General features: G+C 38.2%; 1 protein-coding gene across 7 annotated transcripts in view; it reads left to right on the top strand.

Moving 5' to 3' along the window:
* The window catches only part of taok3a (TAO kinase 3a), a 114,835-nt gene that overhangs the window by 25,095 nt on the left and 68,817 nt on the right, over positions 1-20,923 (top strand). For 6 of the 7 annotated variants that reach the window (XM_060843710.1, XM_060843706.1, XM_060843712.1 and 3 more), the window contains 4 exons: positions 4,737-4,952; positions 10,941-11,012; positions 11,213-11,314; positions 17,606-17,651. In XM_060843710.1, coding sequence (XP_060699693.1) covers positions 4,821-4,952; positions 10,941-11,012; positions 11,213-11,314; positions 17,606-17,651 — 352 coding nt within the window. In that variant the 5' untranslated portion in view covers positions 4,737-4,820. Of the gene's footprint in view, positions 1-4,054; positions 4,211-4,736; positions 4,953-10,940; positions 11,013-11,212; positions 11,315-17,605; positions 17,652-20,923 lie in introns of all 7 variants that reach the window. The other variant, XM_060843711.1, reaches the window with a different exon arrangement.

The raw sequence follows: 20,923 nt of genomic DNA, 5'->3' as shown, positions 1-20,923 counted from the left end.
GGAATGTAAGACTTTATTACAAACTAAAATCTCTCAATCTTCTCAACATGCTAAAATTTCACTCTTCATCTATACGTTACACTATTAAATGAAAGGCTAGGGTTATAAGAGACAGTCTAACTATTAATTCTCATTGGCATTGGATGTGAACATAGAGGAATGGTTGTAAGTTTACAGATGACATCAAAATAGGTGGTGGAGTGGATAATGAAGAGTACAATGGGACCTTGATCAGATGGGTTGAGGTGTAGCAGATGGAGTTTACTTTAGATAAAAGTGAAGTGTTGCATTTTGGTAAGGCTATCCTGGGCAGGACATATTTACTTAATAGTAAGGTCCTGGGCAGTGTTGCTGAACAAAGACTTTGGAATGCAGGTTCATAGTTCCTTGAAAATGGAGTTGCATTTGGTATGCTTGCCTTTATTGGTCATTGCACGGAGGATCTGAATTGGGATGTCATGGGCTGTACAAGGCATTGGTTAAGCCACTTTTGGAATGTTGTATTGACTTCTGATAGAAAGGATGTTGTGAAATCTGAAAGGATGCAGAAAAGCTTTACAAGGATATTGCCAGGCTTGAGAGTTAGAACTGTCGGGAGAGGCTGAATAGGCTGGAGCTATTTTCTGTCGAGTGTTGGAGGCTGGGGGTGACCTTTTTACAGAGGTTTATAAAATAGTGAGGAGTAATACTAGGGTGAATAGCCAAGGTCTTTTCCCTAGGGAAGGGGAATCCAAAGCTAGATGGCATAGGTTTAAGATGAGAGGGGAAAGATTTAAAGGGGCCCAAGAGGCAACATTTTCCCACAGTTGTGTATGTATGTATGGAATGAACTGTAAGAGGGAATTCTGCTGTCTGGTGCAATTTGGAAGAACATTGGCCAAATGTTGGCAAATGGGACTAGATTAATTGAGGATATCTAGTCGGCTTGGACGAGTTGGATCAAAGGGTCTGTTTCAGTGCTGTATGACAGTGACTCTTTTATGTCCATGCTAAAACTCAGAATGTGTGCTACTGCCTTCTGAAACCTGCAAATTGACAATAGTTGGTGGCTTTACTTCATAGTCATAGAGATGTACAGCATGGAAACAGATCCTTCAGTCCAACCCGACCATGCTGACCAGATATTCCAAACTAATCTAGTCTCACCTGCCAGCACCCAGCCCATATCCCTCCAAACCCTTCCTGTTCACATATCCATCCAAATGGCTTTGAAATGTTGCAATTGTACAGCTCCACTATTTCCTCTAACAGCTCATTCCATACATGTACCACCCTCTCTGAAAATATTGCCCCTTAGGGGTCTCATATATCTGTCCCTGCTTCTCTCTCTCTTTCTTTCTTTCTTTCTTTCTTTCCTTCTTTCTTTCTTTCCTTCTTTCTTTCTTTCCTTCTTTCTTTCCTTCTTTCTTTCTCTCTCTCTCTCTCTCTCTCTCTCTCTCTCTCTCTCTCTCTCTCTCTCTCTCTCTCTCTCTCTCTCTCTCTCCCCCCTACCGCCCCACTCTCCCACACCTTTGCCCTCTAGTTCTGGACTCCCTGACGACAGGGAAAAAACTTTCTCTATTTATCCTATCCGTGCCCCTCATAATTTTGTAAACCTTTTATAAGGTCACCTCTCAGTCTCTGACGCTCCAGGATAAACAGCCCCACCCTGTTCAGCCTCTCCCTATAACTCAAATCCTCCAACACTGGCAACATCTTTGTAAATCTTTTCTGAAGCCTTTCAAGTTTTACAACATCTTTCTGATAGGAAGGAGGCCAGAATTGCACACAATATCCTAACAGTGGCTGAACCCATTCCTGGAGAAAGAAACAAAGTGTACTGAAGCTTCCGTGTCTGCTCAATAGCATTAGTGAAAACTTTATTCACAAGTTGATTGCTAGTTTCCCGGCATGACCCTGCATGGTAGTTAAGTTCTGTGGAGTAGTTATCCTCTTGACATTGCTCATTTTAAACAAATCAAGATGTTTTGCTGAATACGTTTTTAAAAAAAAGTCCTAGAATCTGATTGGAGATTTTCTGCAGATGATAGGAAGATTAAAAGATCTAAACTGAGATTTTTGCAAATGATCTTAATCCACTGAACAAGAATTTCCATTGTACCAGCACTCTTTCCCTAGATGATTTTGTACTGTGTGAAGTGGCCTCCTTGGGTCAATAACAGAACACTTGATAGATCACGGGTGGCACGGTGGCACAGTGGTTAGCACTGCTGTCTCACAGCGCCCGAGACCCGGGTTCAATTCCCGACTCGGGCGACTGACTGTGTGGAGTTTGCACATTCTCCCCGTGTCTGCGTGGGTTTCCTCCGGGTGCTCCGGTTTCCTCGCACAGTCCAAAGATGTGCAGGCTAGGTAAATTGGCCATGCTAAATTGCCCGTAGTGTTAGGTTAAGGGGTAAATATAGGAAATGGGTCTGGGTGGATTGCGCTTCGATGGGTCGGTGTGGACTTGTTGGGCTGAAGGGCCTGTTTCCACACTGTAAGTAATCTAATCTAATTCAGTAATCTAATCAAAAAGTTAAGATTGTACAAGATTAAGCAAAAACGTGTGATGGCCAATTTAGTGGTCAAAAATAGTGATAAATGTTAGGATTGTGAAGTTTAAGAATATATCGAAGGACCAAGAATCTAATGAGGAAATGAATAGAGTAGAAATACAATCTAGCGAAGAACATAAGTAGATTGTGAAAATGTCTACAGGTACATTAAAAGAAATGTTTAGCTAAGATGAATGTCAGGACATGGAAAGCAGTCAGGAGAATTTAGAATGGTGAGCAGCAAAATAGCAGAAAAGCGGAGTGTTTATTCAGAGCAAGCTTTCAAAGACTTGATGGAATAAGACGACCAAGTGGCTAGGAAGAATGTGATTGAAGGAAATTAATTGTACTAGAAAGATTAATGGGGCTGAAAGTTGATAAACCAGGACATGAAAAATGTTTGTAATTTATCTTCTGCATGAACCTCTGGTCTTTGTGGCAGTATTTTGTGAAACTGGTAGTCAATGCTGTGATCCACATTGGCATCCTGATCACAATGTGCTGAAGATCAGAGTGGTTGCACAGGTGTAGCTGGAGAGAATGCTGGACCTGATAGTCTATAATCAAGAGTTTTAAAGGAAGTAGCTTCAGAGATGATATGCTTTGATCAATTTCCACAATTTCTTAGATTTTGTAATGTGTCCCACAGTTTGTCAGCCTGAAAATGTTACCTGACTATTTAAGAAAAGAGAAAGGGAATGAAAATGGGGAACCACTGATCGATTAGCCTTGCAACGTTGGAATGCAAAGTTCTAGCATCCTTCATAAAGAATGCGTTAAATGGAAATTTGGATAAAAATGATCTGATTGGGCGCTTGCACTGATTTGCAAATGGAAAATCGTTGGCCAAGCTTGTTGAGCTTTCTTGATGGTAACAAAATTGATCAAGGGGTATTAGTATATGTGGCATATTTGGACTTTCAGAAGGCTTTTGAACTTCCCTCAGGGTGGTTGGTTAGCATGATTAAGGCACGTTGAACAGTCGGTAATGTACTGGCTTAGGTTAAGGATTAGTTAAAAAGAAAGCAGTAAGAATTAATGGGTTGCATTCACAGGAGCAAACTGATGAATTGGGTACCATAAAAATAAGTACTTCGGGGGCCTCAGCTATTTAGAAATGGGGACCAAATATTATAACTTCAAATTTGCAGATAAAACAAAGACAGACAAATGTTGGATAAAGGTGTAAAATGTTTTCAGGAGAATTTGGGCATGCTTAAGGATTTGGTAAGCACATGGCATTTGAATATAATGTTCAAAAACGAAAAATTATTCGCGCTGGGTGGAAAGTACTTTTTAAATTGAGGGGTTCAGAAGTGTAGATGTGTAAATGGATTTGGGTGTCTTTAAAAGTCAGTGAAGGCGAACATGCAGGTGCAGTAAGCTATTTGGGAAGTCTCATGAAGCGTTAGCATATATTGCAAGATTTGAGTAGTGACACTTTACTGTAGTTTTATTAGAACTTGTTTATACTATACCTGGAGTAGTTGTGTAGCTCTGGTCTCCTTCTCTTAAAGAAATTGCTGTAGAGGGAGCACAACAAACATTTGGCAGACTTGTTTGAAGACGGTGGATTTGGCCTGTGAAGAGAAGTTGGGCAAACCAAGCTTCAATTTTTGAAGAATGAGAGGCGATCTTGTTGAAATTCACAAAATCCTTTAAGGGGTAGACAGGTAAGATGTTTCCCCTGCTTGGGGAGACAATTTAAAAATAGGCGAATGCTGTTTAAGACTGAGATGAGCAATGTTTTAACTCAGGGTGGTGAATCTTTGGAGTTCTCTACCCCAGAAGGGAAGTTCACTCTTAGTATGTTCAAAGTGGAGACTGATGTATTTTGGAGTATCAGTGGTGCAAAAGATTGTGGGAATACTGTGGGTCAAAAGGCCTATTGTCTGATTAGTTAAGATTTGTATTAAATGACAGATCTGATGGGCTGAATGGCCTACTACTCTTCCGTTCTTGAATGGATACTGCTAGAAGCAGGTGACTGACAACGTAACTGTTTAAAACACAGGGCAAGATGTTTATTTTTATTAGATTTTCTGAAAAGTGTGTTCTCATAGTCTCTAAATCAAATGTAATGTATTTGTCTATGATCAAAAACACATGCTTTTACGAAAAGCAATGAAGTAAGCCCGAATGTGGTAGTGTCTATTTTATTTCTCCTTTATTGTTCAGGACATTTTTTTTTTCCCACAGTTGCTGCTTTAAAGGGCCATTTGTCGATGAAGGGTGAAATTTGTGATCCCAGTACCGATCATTCCAAGGCTTTGAGTGGCAAGAATGCCATCTTCAACACGTAAAGGGGCAGCAAGAGATCCTGAAATTTCAGAACTCTTCTTTAAAGAGGACCCAGAGGAACTGTTTGTTGACTTGCATGAAATTGGGCATGGAAGCTTTGGAGCTGTTTATTTTGTAAGTGAGAACCTTTTTAAACTCATCTATAGACTAGTATCTTTTGAATTGCCCAACACAATTAGTTTACACCACTTTCTAAAACTGTAAAATTGGTGAACAGTACTAGTTTAAATAGTTAATCCTACAGGTGCCTGAATATGACACTATCAACTAATTGGCAGCTTCTGCGTGAGTTTGAGGAACACTAATAATTCAGAATTCTGGGCACTTAATTACTATATGAATTACATGTAACTCACCTAGTATCTTTTTCATAGTCCTAGGGGAAGGAGGATGTATTGATGTTGAGAATAATCTCAACACTCTACAGAAATTATCAGAAAGTGTGGAAAAGAATAAGTAAAAAGGGCCTCCTATTGTTGATAGGAATGACAAATGTTTTTGAGAGGCAGATTAAGAGTTAAAACATTATGAATGAAATAACATATGGTTTATATTCCCATGGGAGGATTAGAAAAAGATTGACCAGAATGCTAACCTGGATGATGGACTTGGGTCATGCAGAGAGACTCTTTGGACCAGCAAAGGCTAGGGGGAGGGGGGCTGGTGGAATTCAAAGCAGTACAAACCTTGGTAACAGAAGCAGTTTCTTGTTTTCTCTAAGTGAATCGGTGAATACAGGGCATGACTTTTATTGATGTGGAGGTGCTGGACTAGGGTGGACAAAGTCAGAAATCAGATTATAGTCCAACAGGCTTCTTTGAAATCTCAAGCTTTTAGCACATAGCCCCTTCACCAGGACTGAAAGCTTGTGACTTCAAGTAAATTTGTTGGGCTATAAACTGGTGTTGAGTATTTTGAGTTTTAAAGTAATCTGTGAAATAACTAGAGAAATGAGAATTGTTTTTATACAAGGAGTTATGGTCTGGAATGCACTGAAGATACTAGCAATTGATTCAATAGTAAATTTTGCAAGTTCTTAAGATGTGAACACTAAGATGTTAAACTGTGAAGTTGCTATGATTGTAGGAAAAAACATAAAAGTTGGGCTAAAAGGACTGCTGTTTTATAGACCCTATTATAGAATAAGTTTGTTGAAATCAGAATTGCCCAGAATGTTGGATTTTGGATACCAACTAACATGGTTGAATTAATCTAGCACACTTGCATTTGCCCTACCTAGAACCTCTGCTCCCCTTTAACTGAATCCTTATCTTCTCGCATGTCCCATGACCAGTCTCTGATCACCAGAAGTTATGTTCTGTGATTGTGGTCCACTTAGGAATATAATGGGCAAATAAGTAACGAACATGTTCAGTCAAATGAAAGGGGAGGCCAGCTGCTGATAAGCTTCTGACAATCTTCTGGTCTTGCAGTGATTGGGTTTCTTGACACTCGATGCAATTGCCATTCTTGTATGGCATTCTGTTAGAGATGGGATTGTGGAATTGATTGGGGCAAACTTGATTTTATGCAATATGCCAGTCAAAATGAGAGGTCTTAACAATGGTGAAGCAAAGATGAAATGAACAGCAGGTAAGTAAGTGGAAAGAAAATCACCTATGTAGCATCATGAATGCAAATTGAATTAGCTAAGGAACAATTGAAGATGCACAGCAGCAGTCAACAGACCAATTGAATGTTGCATTATGATGCCAAAATATTTGAATGCAAGTTAGAGGAAATATTTGACCCAACTTTCTTTTGCTGGTATTCAGTTCTTTCCTGAAGGTTTACAACTGCTGGAGGTACTGATGAACAAGTTTTGGTAAATAAGCACTACTATTGAATGAAGGTTCCTTTTCAATTCATGTTCAAAAGATTTAATATGACTTTTTTTTTGTTGGATTTGTATTCAACGCAGTAATTGAGTTGTTTTAGGCCGTACTTTTGGAAAATGATGCTGGGGATGCCATAGATATGAATGTTGAAAGGGAAATGCCAAAAACATTGCAGTGTTTTTGAAACTTTGAACTGCATGGTATTAAAACAAATTTGGATATAAGTTTGGCTCAGAGATCGAGGCAGAGCATAATGCTGCTGTGGGGTTTTCTTGGCACTGCCATAAAGAGCATTGCTTTCCTTCAAGTACTTTGCAGAATGTACAGTTGACAATACCAACTTAAGTGACACATTGAATAGAGTTGGATCAAATTTGAGGTGGTCATAGACAGGTAAAATAAGCAGACAACTGCCAGAACAATTTACTGTAATGCTGAGAAATGTGAAGTGATGCTTTTCGGGAGGCATTGTAATCTAGAAGTGTAGGATTTGGGAGAGTGCAGGACAGTGTGGTGCGAGGATCACTGAAACTGCAAGTATGTTTAAAAACCAGTAGGACAAATTGATAAGGCAATTAAAAGAAGCTTATAGATATTTGGCTTTAAGCCAGGCATTTAATACACAAGTGGTCATGCTAAATCGATTGTCCTTTTTGACCATTGCACTTAAGTATGTTAAGGTCTTGAAAAGGGTTCAGAAGATGATTTCCATGGCTGGTGCTAAGCATGAACTATTGGAGAGGTTTGAGATTGGTGTCCTTGGAGCAGCGATTAGAGGTTCATAAACCAGGGGAGGGTTTAATAGAGCAAAGCAGGTGACCAAGGTTTTTTCTGCCAAATATGATGTTAATTAGAATTCATCAATATAAAACATTTGGTAAATCAACTCCAGTTGAAATAAGAAATCCCTTAATGTGAAGGGTTAAGGTTTGAAACATGTTACCTGAAAGGATAATGGTATCAGATCCCATAGGATCTTTTGAGAAAGCAATTGGATGCATTCTTGAAGATGAAATTTATAGAACTGTGAATGGGGAAAAAATCTGAGGTGTGAAATAAATTGGGTAGCTTTTTAAACAAACTAATGTTACTCTCTATATGTGGTCTGTTATGCTGTAGGATTATGTAATTTTGATTTGGTTTTAGTTTCACTGTGTGGCATCTCATTTTTCAGGTAGCCTGTTAACTCTTGTGATTTCCTTTTTCTTGTACTGACCAATCCAGGGTTGATCAGCTGGCTTAAAGATCAATGGTAGCGAGCCATTTACTGGGCAATAAAGTGGTGTATTGTGTATTATTGAAATACAATTCTGCAGATTGCCCACAAGCTGCAAGATCTGTTCTGAATTAATCTAGTTTTTTGTTTTATTACTATGTAATGTAGTTCATGAGATTATGCTGGTGACCAGTTGACCAGCATGGAATTGAAGAATGCGAAACAGCAAGAGGCCTCTCAACCCACTGTCTGTTTCTGCCCTATGCAAGACTTGTACAGTTACACCCACTCTGTTCTTTCCCCACTGTCCAGCATATGTTCCTCTCTCAAATATTTCACCCAATTGAAATTTGATGGATCGCTTTCACTATCCTAGCAATCAATTCCAAATTATCAAAATTACTACTTTTATTTTTCTTCCCCTCACATTGCATTTTCTGAACTCAGGAATCCCCTGTCAAAATTGCTCATTTCCTTCACTCCTGCGCAGAAGTGCTTATAGCATTCAACTCTTGGCTGAGTTTTTTTTTGAGGAACGAACATCAGTACCCAAAATGGTTTTCCAAAATAATTCAAAAGCGATTCATGAGCTGGAACTCAGTATGATTTAGATGGACTGCCTGGCATTTACCGATGCCTTTTCTGGTTCTAGTCTGTGGTGTATGCACCTCTCTGTGCTATTTACGGTTTTCTTAGCCTTGGCCTTGTGCCACATTGACTCCAGCTGAAACCAAAAGTTATTTCTGCAGCTGGTAGCACTTCCTGTCCATGCAAGGTTGTCCAGGTCACCAGAAGAACCAATGATTTGCTGCATGCTATCCTCGTGACTGAACAGCCCAATAATAGTCTTACTTCACTTGGGTTAAATTTATTTTACTTTGGTGTATTATATTGTATGAAGCAAAGGCCAAATAAAGCTTAAAATAATTGAGAATCTGACTAATAAGTTTATCAGAACATGTTATGTAGCACTATTAATTGCAATCCTCTTTCATCAAAGTACGTTCATTTCTCCATGCAACAAATTTCCACGTGAGACTAATTTGTTCCTTGCTCTGTCTCTATTGAGTGTAATCTCCTGATTGTGCACCCTTTACAGATTTCTATCTGTTCCACTCACAGAAGTTATGAGCAGTGTTTTTTTTTTCTCTCCCCTGCATGGTTTCCACATTTTTTTAGTTTTCATGTGCTTTTCCCTGCAGGTTTCGGATAATGGTTTCTCTGCGCGTGTTGCCTAACCTGCTCAGTACAGTGTATTTCCAACATTTTGTTCGTGTCCAAATTTTGTGGTTGACCATCTGGGTCAACCCCTCTCAAACTCTAAATTTTTCCAAACAAATATGTTGCTTATCTTGTATTAATTATTGCTTTTTTTTTTGTTGCACTCTCATCTGAGTTAGAATGTTCATTCAAATGCAAATTCAGAGATTACACAATTTGGCCTGAAACTTCAGTTATTATACTTGGAGGAGTATTGATTTAGCAAATCTGTCATTTTTCTAGAGGTTATTATGCTTAGGCTGTTTGACCCCTCAGTTTTTTTTATTTAAGAAATTGTACAGTGCAAATCATTGAAGTGATTAGGAGCTCTGAGCTCTGGTCTACAATTTTCCTTCAATATTATTCCTAAAAACAGATTTTGTATCACTTCTCATTGCAGTTATGGCCATTTTTTGTGCAGATTGACATTGGCTGCAGTGTTTTCCTATGTGTTTTAAATATGTTTTTTGTAAAGTGATGCAAAAACTGACGATTTGGCAGGTGTTATTGTAATTATTTTATTTTATTTTCTGTGCTATCTTACTAGCACTCCTCATTTAGTGGAAGAACATTTATCCAGCAATTTGTCTGCAACATGCCTGTCTTAATTCCTCCTCAAGCTTTCTTTTGGGTTCATTGACTTCCTCTCCTGTGAGAAACACTGCTTACCATTTAAAAATAAAAGTTCAGACTTTATTGAAGGAATGGAGGGTTTGAGTTATAGGGAGATGCTGAGCAGGCTGGGGCTGTTTTCCCTGGACCATTGGAAGCTGAAGGGTGACCTTATAGAGGCTTATAAAATCATGAGGGAAATGGATAGGGTAATTATACAAGGTCATTTCTCTGGGATGGATGTGTCTAGTACTAGAGGACATAGCTTTAGGGTGAGGGGAAAAATTTAAAACTGACCTACAGGGCAACTTTTTCTCAAAATTTGGTACATGGATTGATTGAGCTTCCAGAGGAAGTGATTGAGACTGATACTATTAGAACATTTAAGATATCTGGATGGGTATATGAATTGGAAAGGTTTAGAGGAATATGCGCCAAGTGCTGGTAAATGGGATTACATTAATTTTAAGATATCTGGTTGGCATGGGTGAGTTGGACTGAAGGGTCTGTTTCTGTGCTGTACAGCTTTGAATTTTTTAATGTATTAATTCTGATTGTAGTTCCTACAGTCCACTAATTTTGTTGTTGGTTGTTCCCCTTGGGTTAAATCACTTTTTTCTAATATATTGAGATGACAGTCAAATGTCATTGAAAGCAAGTAAAGTGAAGTTCAATTTTGGTTGCATTAGGAAACCAGAAAATGTTTTTGCCTGTGTCATTTGGAGCGAGGATGCCCAACTTCAATCTCACTCTCTTTCTTTTCATCAGCAATAGCTTGTAGCTAGATCACATACATAATAACATTGCACAGCATTATCAACGTTGTCAAACAAAAGTTGACACTGTGCTGCATTGAGAAAATTAATCCCATTGTCTGAAAGGCAAGCAAGCCTTCCATCCATGTCGTACTATGCAATACTCAAATACCTTGAAGTCCTTTTTACAGACAAGTAAGTATTTTGAAGTGAGTAAAAATTTTAATTAAATTTTGAAGAGCATTTAGAGCTGGATTTGTGTAATGCTGGATCTATTGGAAATGTTCTAACTCTGACCAGAATGTGAATATTCTCACTGCCTGCATTTTAACTGAAGAAATAATTTTCTTCTCTGTGCAGAAGTGTATTTTGGGGAAAACAAAGCACACCTGTTGAAAAAAATTGTGTTTTTAACCTTCAGGCCAGAAATGCTCGCACATCAGAGGTGGTGGCAGTCAAGAAAATGTCCTATAGTGGTAAACAAATAACAGAGGTAAAGTAATTTTAGCTTCCATTATTTTAAAGATTTTAATCCAGGTGCTCTTAAAAAGAACATCATTGTCTTGAACTATCATTTTGAGGAATTAGTATGCTATGCAGTAAATAGTTTCAAACAGCTCAATATTTCTGATAACTTCTAAAATGTGGAACTCATAACTTTTTAAAAAAATTATTAAACATTATTCTTCACAGAAATGGCAGGACATTATCAAAGAAGTCAAATTTCTCCGCCAACTCAAGCATCCAAATACTATAGAATACAAAGGTTGTTATCTAAAGGAGCACACTGCCTGGGTAAGTTTTCAGTGTTTCCAAACTTTATACAATCAAGATCATTATTTTACTGTGAATGTATAAAATAAATAGATATTAAATCTATCTAAAAGTTTAGAAACAATTTTTCAGCAACCGATCATGTCATTTGGTTGCAAGTTACCAAAAGAAGTGCTTTATTGTAACCAGCTGAAAGTAATTTTTTTGTAACTTAAGGTTACATGTGCCTGTAGTCATTACCAGGTGTCATGTGAATCATATTAAATGTAGAATATGTACCATTATTGCAGCAAACTTTAGGTAGACTTTACAAGTTGAAACATGTTTTTACTGTTTTCTTTTAAAAGCAAAAAAACTTTTGAAGATACTGGAAATCTGAAATTAAATATTCCGGCCAGGCAAGATTTGAAAAGAAATAAAGCTAAGTTATTATCAGAACTGGAAGAACTTGGAGATGTGATTGCTTTTAAGTGCAGAAGCAATAGACATGGGTGATACAGTGGTTAGCACTGCTGCCTCAGCACCAGGGGCCCAGGTTCAATTCCGGCCTCTGGCAACTGTCTGTTTGGGGTTTACACGTTCTCCCTGTGTCTGCATGGGTTTCTGTGGGGTGCTTTGGTTTCTCCACACATTCCAAAGATGTGTGCGGATTAGATGGTTTGGCCATGCTAAATTGTCCATCGTGTTCAGGGATGTGTAAGTTAGGTGGGTTAGGCTAGGAGAAATGTCTAGTTGGGATGTCCTTTCGAGAGTTTGTGTGGACTTTTCGGGCTGAATGCCCTGTTTCCACACTGCAGGCATTTTATGAAGAAAAAAATTGAAGGGAATGTATTTGAGTGATTAGATGACTAAAGCAATAGTGGTGTGGAGCAACCAGGTACAATAACTGGGACTAACTAATCTAATAATTTGGTCTCAGAAGTATAAGTCTGAAAACCAAAATGACAAATTTGTGGACAAAACGTAGTGGTTATGATACGAAGTTGCTTACAGCAACGTTGTGTTGTCCAAAAGAAGAACTCAAACCTTTTTACCCAGGTGTTCTTGCCTTTTGCGACAGTCGATTTCCTGTCTTTTGTCTCAAATTTTAATTAAATTATTTACATACCAATACTCAATATAAAGTGTACATTTATGGCAACCCTTTAATTTTTTTTCTTCATCCAATTCAATTTTGACATTAACTCTCTCTCCACTTAACTTCACTTTACTTAAGTTTGACTTAATTCGCATTTAACCCTAATTCTAACTTTATAAGCTTGGGTTGAAACAAATATACCCAATTGAAGTGTAGTGACCATCTTTGCTCTATGTAGCTCTTGCCGTATGGTTCTTTGAAGATGACATCAGGGCATATGTTTCTCAAATGTTGACCTCAAAAGCTCACTCCTGAAAAACTGTTTGTTCTGCAAACCTTTATCATGTGCTCATTCTAGAAACTTTTCTGATACTTCGCCGACAAATTGAACAAACTCTGATATATTTGTTCAATCCCAGGCAATCCTCCAAATGTTTACACCAAGTCCTAAACAGCCACAATCTTTACTCAATTATAAGGTGATATGTCACTTTATTTGGTCAATACTGGATAGTGCAGTTTACAAGACAGGTCACATGTCCTAGCGGCAGTTTGAACTAAGATCAGAATTTAAACTAGCTTGACCAAAATTCACAACATGCTTGATTGTAGCTCTTAATCAGTCTTGTCGCCATTTCTGCTACTGGCCACCTGACCACGGTTATATTCCAAAGTTTGTAAAATGGCTGATGGAAAGATAATGTGCTGATTCTTGATCTTGTGTTGAATTTCACTGGAGCGATGTAGAAGGCTGAAGATTGTGAATTAAAAATGTAGTGTGACCAGAATCCCAGCATATCATTGACTGAACACATTTGTTCAAAGTGTTCACCCAATCTGTTTACAGACTCGGCCATTGTAGATAAGATTGCATTGTAATAATCCTAAAATAAAGTAATTTTGAAACAAGTTGGGGGTAAATTTGGTGTTAGACCTGGAAAATGTCTGTGATTCTGAAGGAGACTGAATGACCTGTATCTCTGCACTTGAAATAGATACATAACGGGGAAGTGAGAGATGGGTTTTGAAATAAGAATGGAGCAAGATGGTGTTGAGGGATCAATTTGTTGGGAATACTGAAAGTATTGGGGAACATGTATTTAAAAGTAGAGCCCCGGCGATGGCAGAAATGGAGGATGATCCATTTTATGTGGAAGCTGCCATGGTGGATAATGTGTACAGGCATGGCAAATGGAATGGATGCAGTCAGAAGTCTTGACATCTGCAATAGATGAGAATTCTTGGGAGTAAGATAAATGTTGGAAGCACTGGCATGGAAGGTGGGACTGTTTCCCTAGTTATGACAGATGGAGAAATGTTATGAATGGAACAAAATACTGCAGGAAATGAGATGGGAGAAAGTTATCCAGATAGCCGTGGGACTTGGTCCACTTATACCAGAAATTGGTCCACTATAAACTAGGTTGTATGAGGATGTTGTGATATGTGTTGAGCTTATTTGTATGTTGATAATACATTATCAAGTCTTCATAGTGATAGAGAACATTGGGAGGATGACACCTTGTAGACTGCAACCTTTCTGTCCATTCATTTGGTCAGCTTCAAAAGGGAACAATGCAGCTACTGGATCCTGTGTTGAATTTGAGTCTCTGGTTGGTGACTGGGGCAGGTGTCTATCGTGGTAACAGAAGGTGACAACTCTCAGCTGTGATAATGGCAGGTGTGGGGGAAGGACTTGGTCCTAGTCCTGCTTCTTGCTTAAGAAGGATGATATTTATTTTCTGCCTCAGGCTCAATGTTTCTTCAAGCAGATCAATGTGACCTATAACTTGTCTGTTTGCCAGGGTAATAGTCATCCATGTACAGAGAGCCTGTTTTTATTTTTGGCCAAGTATGCTTTGTTCTCCCCAGCTTACTCCAGTCAAACATCACTGGGTGACCAACAGTACCACATCAGAGATTCCCTGAAAGTCTCAGAGAAGATGATCAGCTTTGGCCTTAACAGCTGCAAACAAGTGTACGACAATGACCGTGACAAACCCTGCTTCACCAAGGCGTAGCTAATTTTGAAGTATTGTGACTGAAGAAGGTGGAAGCTGTGAGAGCATGAGGAATTCTGTTCTGTGATTGTCACATTTTTGGGTTGGTTGAGAAATGTACATGCTTTAATCATGCACATACAGCAGTGGCAAAGACTGTGAAATGAAACTATTATCCATATGCAAGAGATCCTGCAGCTCTGGAGGGCTTCAGATTGTGCCTTAGCTGTGATTTGTGCCTTGCTACAGGCAGCAAGCACCATGTCTCAGTAAGATTGTTGGAATGTGGGAGACCATAATTCATATAACTTTACTGTCCCTGACATTGAGCAGGAACAGCCGTTTAACATGCCAGGAATACCTTCTGATGATCTTAATACAGGAAAAAACATAGTCCAACAGATGAAGGGCTTATGCCCAGAACATTGACTGTCCTACTCCTGAGACGCTGCCTGACCTGCTGTGCTTTTCCAGCATCACACTTTCAACTCTGATCTCCAGTATCTGCAGTCCTCACTTTCTCCCACATGTATGAAGCTCAACTTGAAATTACATATCCAGAATTTGTCTTTCAGATGACAGCTGAGAGCTCTTGGATCAATTAATTAGATGCAGAGTTAGCAGGTGCGGTTGTGACTTTTCTCTGTCAGCTAACTGTGGCATCAATCAAGATCACGACAGCATCAACCCCAAGAGAAGCATTCCAAACATGCATATTGCACTAACTGTAAGGTTGCATCTTGAAAGCATGACTGCTAAGTGGATGTGAGCATGAAGCTATGCCACTGTGTAGAAAGTCCATAAGCTGTAAGCAATTTAATCAGCGTTTGTGTGAAGAAATAGCCAATGTAGTCAGCACTTCAGGTAGTGTGTATATGTACATGTACCTGGAAAATGCACAGCTTTCAACACTATGTAAGGCATGTGGAATCAGGACATTAATACATTCCAATGTAGAAAGTGAAGGCAGGAATAAGTGATTCACTATCTTGAATGATGACCAGAGATCAGGTGGGAATAGCATTCCAAACAAGCAAGGAAAGGTAAAATATCAAATAAGATTCATGCAAAGTCAGACCAAGTTACTGTTGCGATTCACTTGGATGGAATTCACTGGGATGGAATTCACTGATGATCAAACCCCCAATTCCACAAGCCATTACAAATATGTGAATATCCAAAAAAACCACCAAGCTGTTTGCCTGAATGCTGTTCAAGAATTAAATAAAGCATCCTAACCAGCATTTTGAAAATGTGCAGCAGTGACCACTAAAGATCAAGGAGATGAATAATCCTCTTCCAATATGTTTCAGAGACTTGTACGTTTTATTGCTTATGTATTGAGACAACCTTTTGGCTATTGTGTAACTGGTTTGATTCTTACAAAATAAACCTTTGATTTAGAAAAATAGTTGTAAAATTACGTATTTGTATGTTTAATGGAGCATTTGTTAAATTCCTGTGAACACTGCTTGACAGGATGTGTTGTAGTCATCCTCTGACTTTTCAGTCCAAAAGAACAGATCTGTGTGCTTACCTGGTAGTTAATTTTGATTTGTAAATAATTGTTCCTTCAAATAAAACTCCACAGCATTGTTTTACCTATTCTTGTTTTTTTATATTTTTTTTCTTGATGAGGCAGGTGCTGGTCTGGGAATGATTCTTTGACATCTGTTGGGATAAATCTTTTCCTGTACTATTTTTCTATTCTTTTTCCTCAATTGTGTATATATGCCCCTTGGGTCTCTAATCTGACACTCCCTGTAGAATTGTATAATTCAATCCATTTTGATTGTCTTAATTTTCCCTTAATTATCACTACTTCAAGTTTTGGTTAAATTTCATTCACTTATTATCTGCCCATATTATCGGTGTGACCTGTCCTCTGAATCCGTATTTGAGTTGTATTATCTCGAAGTTCGATGATTTGATTCAATGAAGTTGGATTTGTATTCCCCAGGGTTTTTTATGAATAGATTACAGGTGTTTGTCTTGATACTCTTCTTATTTTCTTCCAGTTTATGAAGCTACCATTCACCCCGAACTTTAGCCGCCTCTGTTCTTTTTTTTTTGTTTGTTTCTCTATCTGGGCCGTCAAAGTCCACTTAACCTCACAGACTTTAATTTTCTTAAAGTCTCTAACGTTCTCCTGTCAAATTTTTGTTCCCTTTTTTTATATAAAATCAACCACATTATCCTCAGCAAAGAACTTGATCAAGTTTTCAATTTGATTTGCCGTTAACAAATTTCTGACCTTCATTTTGTTAGTCCATACTTAATGCCAATTATTTTGACCCAGATTACTGCCTGCTTTTCTCACTCGTGCTAGTTTGCTGACTGGTAGATTTATCTACTTGGTCCCCAGCTTGCTTTTTATAAGAGGGGCTGCAGCATTTAACATGTAATATCCTCCAGCCTCTGGCATTGACTCTGCATTCAAGGAGGAATGTTCAGTGCCTGTGCAATTTGCATCCTCTTTTCTCTCCAGAATGTTTTGGGCATGTTAACGGGGCTAGCTAACTGGCTTTCTATTTTGCAGGCTGCCAGTGATTTAACTACATGTTTCTTATCTATGTTTATAATCCTGATGGTCTCCATTTTGAATAAAATAGTTTATTGAAAATGTGACTGTAAATATAATATTCCTTTTTATAAAATGCAAGGAAATTAGTTGCTGCTTTCACATACATTGCAAAATACTTTTAGCTTGAAGTGTATTTTGAGATGTACAGGTTGAAACCCCAATGTTAGTCTACCCAGGTCCTATGTTGAAGATTGTCCACTAAAGTATAAACTTAGTTCATGTGACTGCACTTAAGAATGCAAGTTCAAAATTTGCTTCTGAATTTATAACCTAGAAGACCATTTGGTCTTCAAGTGGAGCCGTTTGCTTTAGTGTCCCAGAATTTTCAATTGTGATGATAATATAACCAGAAATAATTGAGGCAAAAATCATAGGTTTGTTTAATGTCAAATTTTAGCAAGAGAAAACTGAAGGAGGCAAAACTAACGCAGTACACTGATAAGATAAATGCATTAAGATGGGATGTGGAGGATAAACACTGACACAGACCGGATGATCAAAATGACAGTCTTCTGCAATGTACATCATATGCAGTACTGAAAGTTGTTCAATGTTTACATACTTTTTTTACATCATCTAGATTTTGTCTTAATGCATGCAATACTTTACATGCTCAAATATGCTTAATTAAGATTGTCATGTAATTTCAGATGGTCATGGAATACTGCCTAGGATCAACTTCTGATTTGCTGGAAGGTAAACTGACAATTTCTTCAACCATCTTTAAACATTGAAAACTTGGATTTCATATTCAAATGAAATCCCAGTTATTCAAATTTGTTATGTTTGAGTTTTTGTGCAAAAGAATAAGGATGTTCTTTATGTTCATATGTGCCATCTTGTTTACAACCTGAATTAATCTTCCCATGAGCTGCACGTGCAAAATAATGCTGATTTAGTAGCTTAGCAGATGTTATTTGTGCAAAAACCGACCCTTCAATCCAACTAGTCCATGGCTACCATAATCCTAAGTTAAACTTATTGCACCTGGCTGCAGCGGGCCGATTATGTTTCTTATTTGTATACTTACTCAAATGTCTTGCATGTAACTGTACCCGCATCCACCACTTCCTCTGGAACTTTATTCCACATACTGATCACTGCTTTAAAAAAATAAATTTTCTCATGTCTCTTTTTAAATGTTTCTCTCTCACCTTAAAAATATGTTCCCTAGTCTTGAAATACCCCATTTGGGTGGGGGGTGGGGGGGGGGGGGAAGACACATGCCATTCACTGAGCCACAATTCACATTCAAAGCAAAAAAAAACCAATTGTAGAAACAGCATAAGAAACGTATGAAATCCATTTCCTTCAATTTGCTTCCCTTCTGAGAGCACCCATTTATTAAGCAAGGCATTGATTTACTTAAGACTCCTGTCATGTTAAAAAAAAAAATCAGTTAGCCTTGAATTGATATGGAATGTTTCTTGACCCATTTGCTATTGCACTGTGACCCAACCTTCCTGCTTAAATGAGCCACACTGCCGAAAGAGAACATGTGCCAGGTTAGAAAAGAATTTTAGGGATGCAAACAATTTGTGATAAGCTGATAATTAATTTAAATATGCAAGTAAAAATTACATTTTTAAAAAGTGTCGATTTATCCAGCTAACTAATAAACCCTTTGCCTTTTTGATTAAGCAAAATAGAGAGAAAACCAAGCCCCACTTCCTGTTTCCACTTGAAAATTGGGACCAATCACAGGAGTTGAATTTAATGAACACTGATGTTGAGTTCAGCTTTGTAAATTCCTGCTGGCCTCGGCTGAATTAAAGAAATGTGGGGATAAGAAGTGGCTTGTCTTCACAGCCATTCTGTTTGCTTTGTAAGCAGGATTTTGGGAGGGAAGAGGATGGTAAACTATGTAACCAGCTCACTACTTCTCCCATTTAGGTGGGTGTTCTTCTTTCTCAACTTTGTTTTTTCTCTTCAATGCCCCCACCTTCCAAAATCACTGCCTCCACCCCCACCAATGGGGCATGGTGCAAACTTCACCTGTCTTCCCCCACAACTTTAGAGCCTTTCTCTACCATATCAACTGCTTCCTTCAATGGGATGGTAACTAGTATGGGAAGGAGGTAGCCTGATCTTTGTTTGGAAAAAAAATCTTGCACAATTTTCCACTTATGTCCTATGTTTGAAACATTGATAGCACAACAGATTGAGGCCAGCGGCTGCTTGTTGAGCAAGCCAAATTTATGGAGTCAGTATTGAAACCTTGCCCTGTTCGGTTGAGTGAATGCTAAATTTCTTGGCAGACTACAGTTGTAATAGACTTTGTAGAGGAGCATAATAAATTTGATAATGGCAACTTGATCTCCACACTTCACTTGCAAGGTATGGACACTAGAAGCCATTGTCCATTTTCATCTGAATAAATGAGCGTTGCTGTTATCACCATAGTTTTGTGCTTGCAGACTGATGGAAGATACATTAAGCAAAATAGTGAGCCTACATAATGTATTAAAATCCACTTAGAAAATATTTTTTAAAAAACTGTTGTCTCCTGGAATACGAGCTAACCATCATGGGGAGAAATACGCAGGTATTCAAGTCCAGCAATAATAGACAAAACTAATATTGGAGAATTGGAGATTAAACCACAATTCTGCATCTAATTTTCATTCTGGAAAATGAACCAGCTGATTTTGTTCAAATCTGTAAAGTCATTTGACAGGATACACAATTAGAGGACAAAACTAGGACTCCAGATTTGTAATTCAAACTAATCAGTTGTCAATCCAAACAAAATACCAGTTTATTCCAAAGTAACGCTAGGAGTCTGACTGACCAACCTAGTTGAGTTAGGGGCTCAAATCAAAATATAAAGATATGTTTCACTCAGCAATGGCATGGGAAAAAGGGGACAGGATTGGTAGCTCAGTATTCCAGAATTAGTGTTTTCAGGCAAAACAGGGAAGGAAGTTCGGGGGGTTGGGGGTGGGGGGGGGGAGGGGTGGAAACTTTGATCAAGGGATCTTAACAGTAAGGAAGAATGACATCTTAGGCTCCTCCAGTAAAGTCACATGGGTAGAACTTAACCAAAATGGAACAGTCACATTGCTGAAGAATAATATAGAACCCCCTAGTGGTCCGAGACAAATAGGACAAAGGCAGATGCATTTCAGGAAAGTATAAAAGTAATTGGGTAGTGATTGGGAGTTTCAACTTCCCAACATTAACTGGGTAGTCATAGTGTGAAAGGGTTAGAGGAAGCAAAATTCTTTAAATGCATCCAGATAGCATTTTAAGCCAGTATGTAAGAGGCCCTATGTGGCGGGAATTGGTCAAGTACTTGAACCACTTGCCTGGCTTCATTAATTAAAGTACCATTAGGGGAGCATTTTGCAGACAATGATCATAACTGTTAGATTGAAATTGTTATGGGAATGGAAAAGGATGAACCTGAAATCCAAGTTAGCAACTAGGGAAAAGGCTGATTTTTAATGAGATCAGATATGATTTGAACAGAGTGGATGAGGAGCCGATACTTGAAAATAAACGTGTCGCAGATTTTTAGGATGCATTCAAGAAAGAAATATATGGAGAGTATAAGGCCAACATGGTCCCATCTTTTGACTATATTGGGACATCAAATCCTGTGAACGCTGTATATAGAGGGATATGAAGTGTTGGATTAAGGAAAAAAAAAGTTTACGGCAGACACTGACATTTCAAAACAGAGAAGCCCTAGAAGAGTATAGAATTTGCAAGTGGGAACTTAAATATTAAGAGAGTTTAAAGGGGACATGAAAGGATACTGACAGGTAAAATCAAGGGGTAGGGTGCAGATCTTGGATTAGAAACAGTGATGTCACAGGAGAAGTGGTAAGTAACCGCTAATTTGAATACCTAGTCTAAATAGCTTTCAGATTAAAGATAAATTAGAGTAATACTTTACAGATCAAAAACTAAAGGTCAGTAGGAAATTTAAATTTTAAGACAAATCAAAAACCTATTAAATAAGT

The sequence above is a fragment of the Hemiscyllium ocellatum genome, chromosome 24 (genome assembly GCF_020745735.1).
Source record: "Hemiscyllium ocellatum isolate sHemOce1 chromosome 24, sHemOce1.pat.X.cur, whole genome shotgun sequence".
NCBI lineage: Eukaryota > Metazoa > Chordata > Chondrichthyes > Orectolobiformes > Hemiscylliidae > Hemiscyllium > Hemiscyllium ocellatum.
The sequence above is the reverse complement of the archived record's forward strand: the minus strand, read 5'-3'. Positions and strand labels throughout refer to the sequence as shown.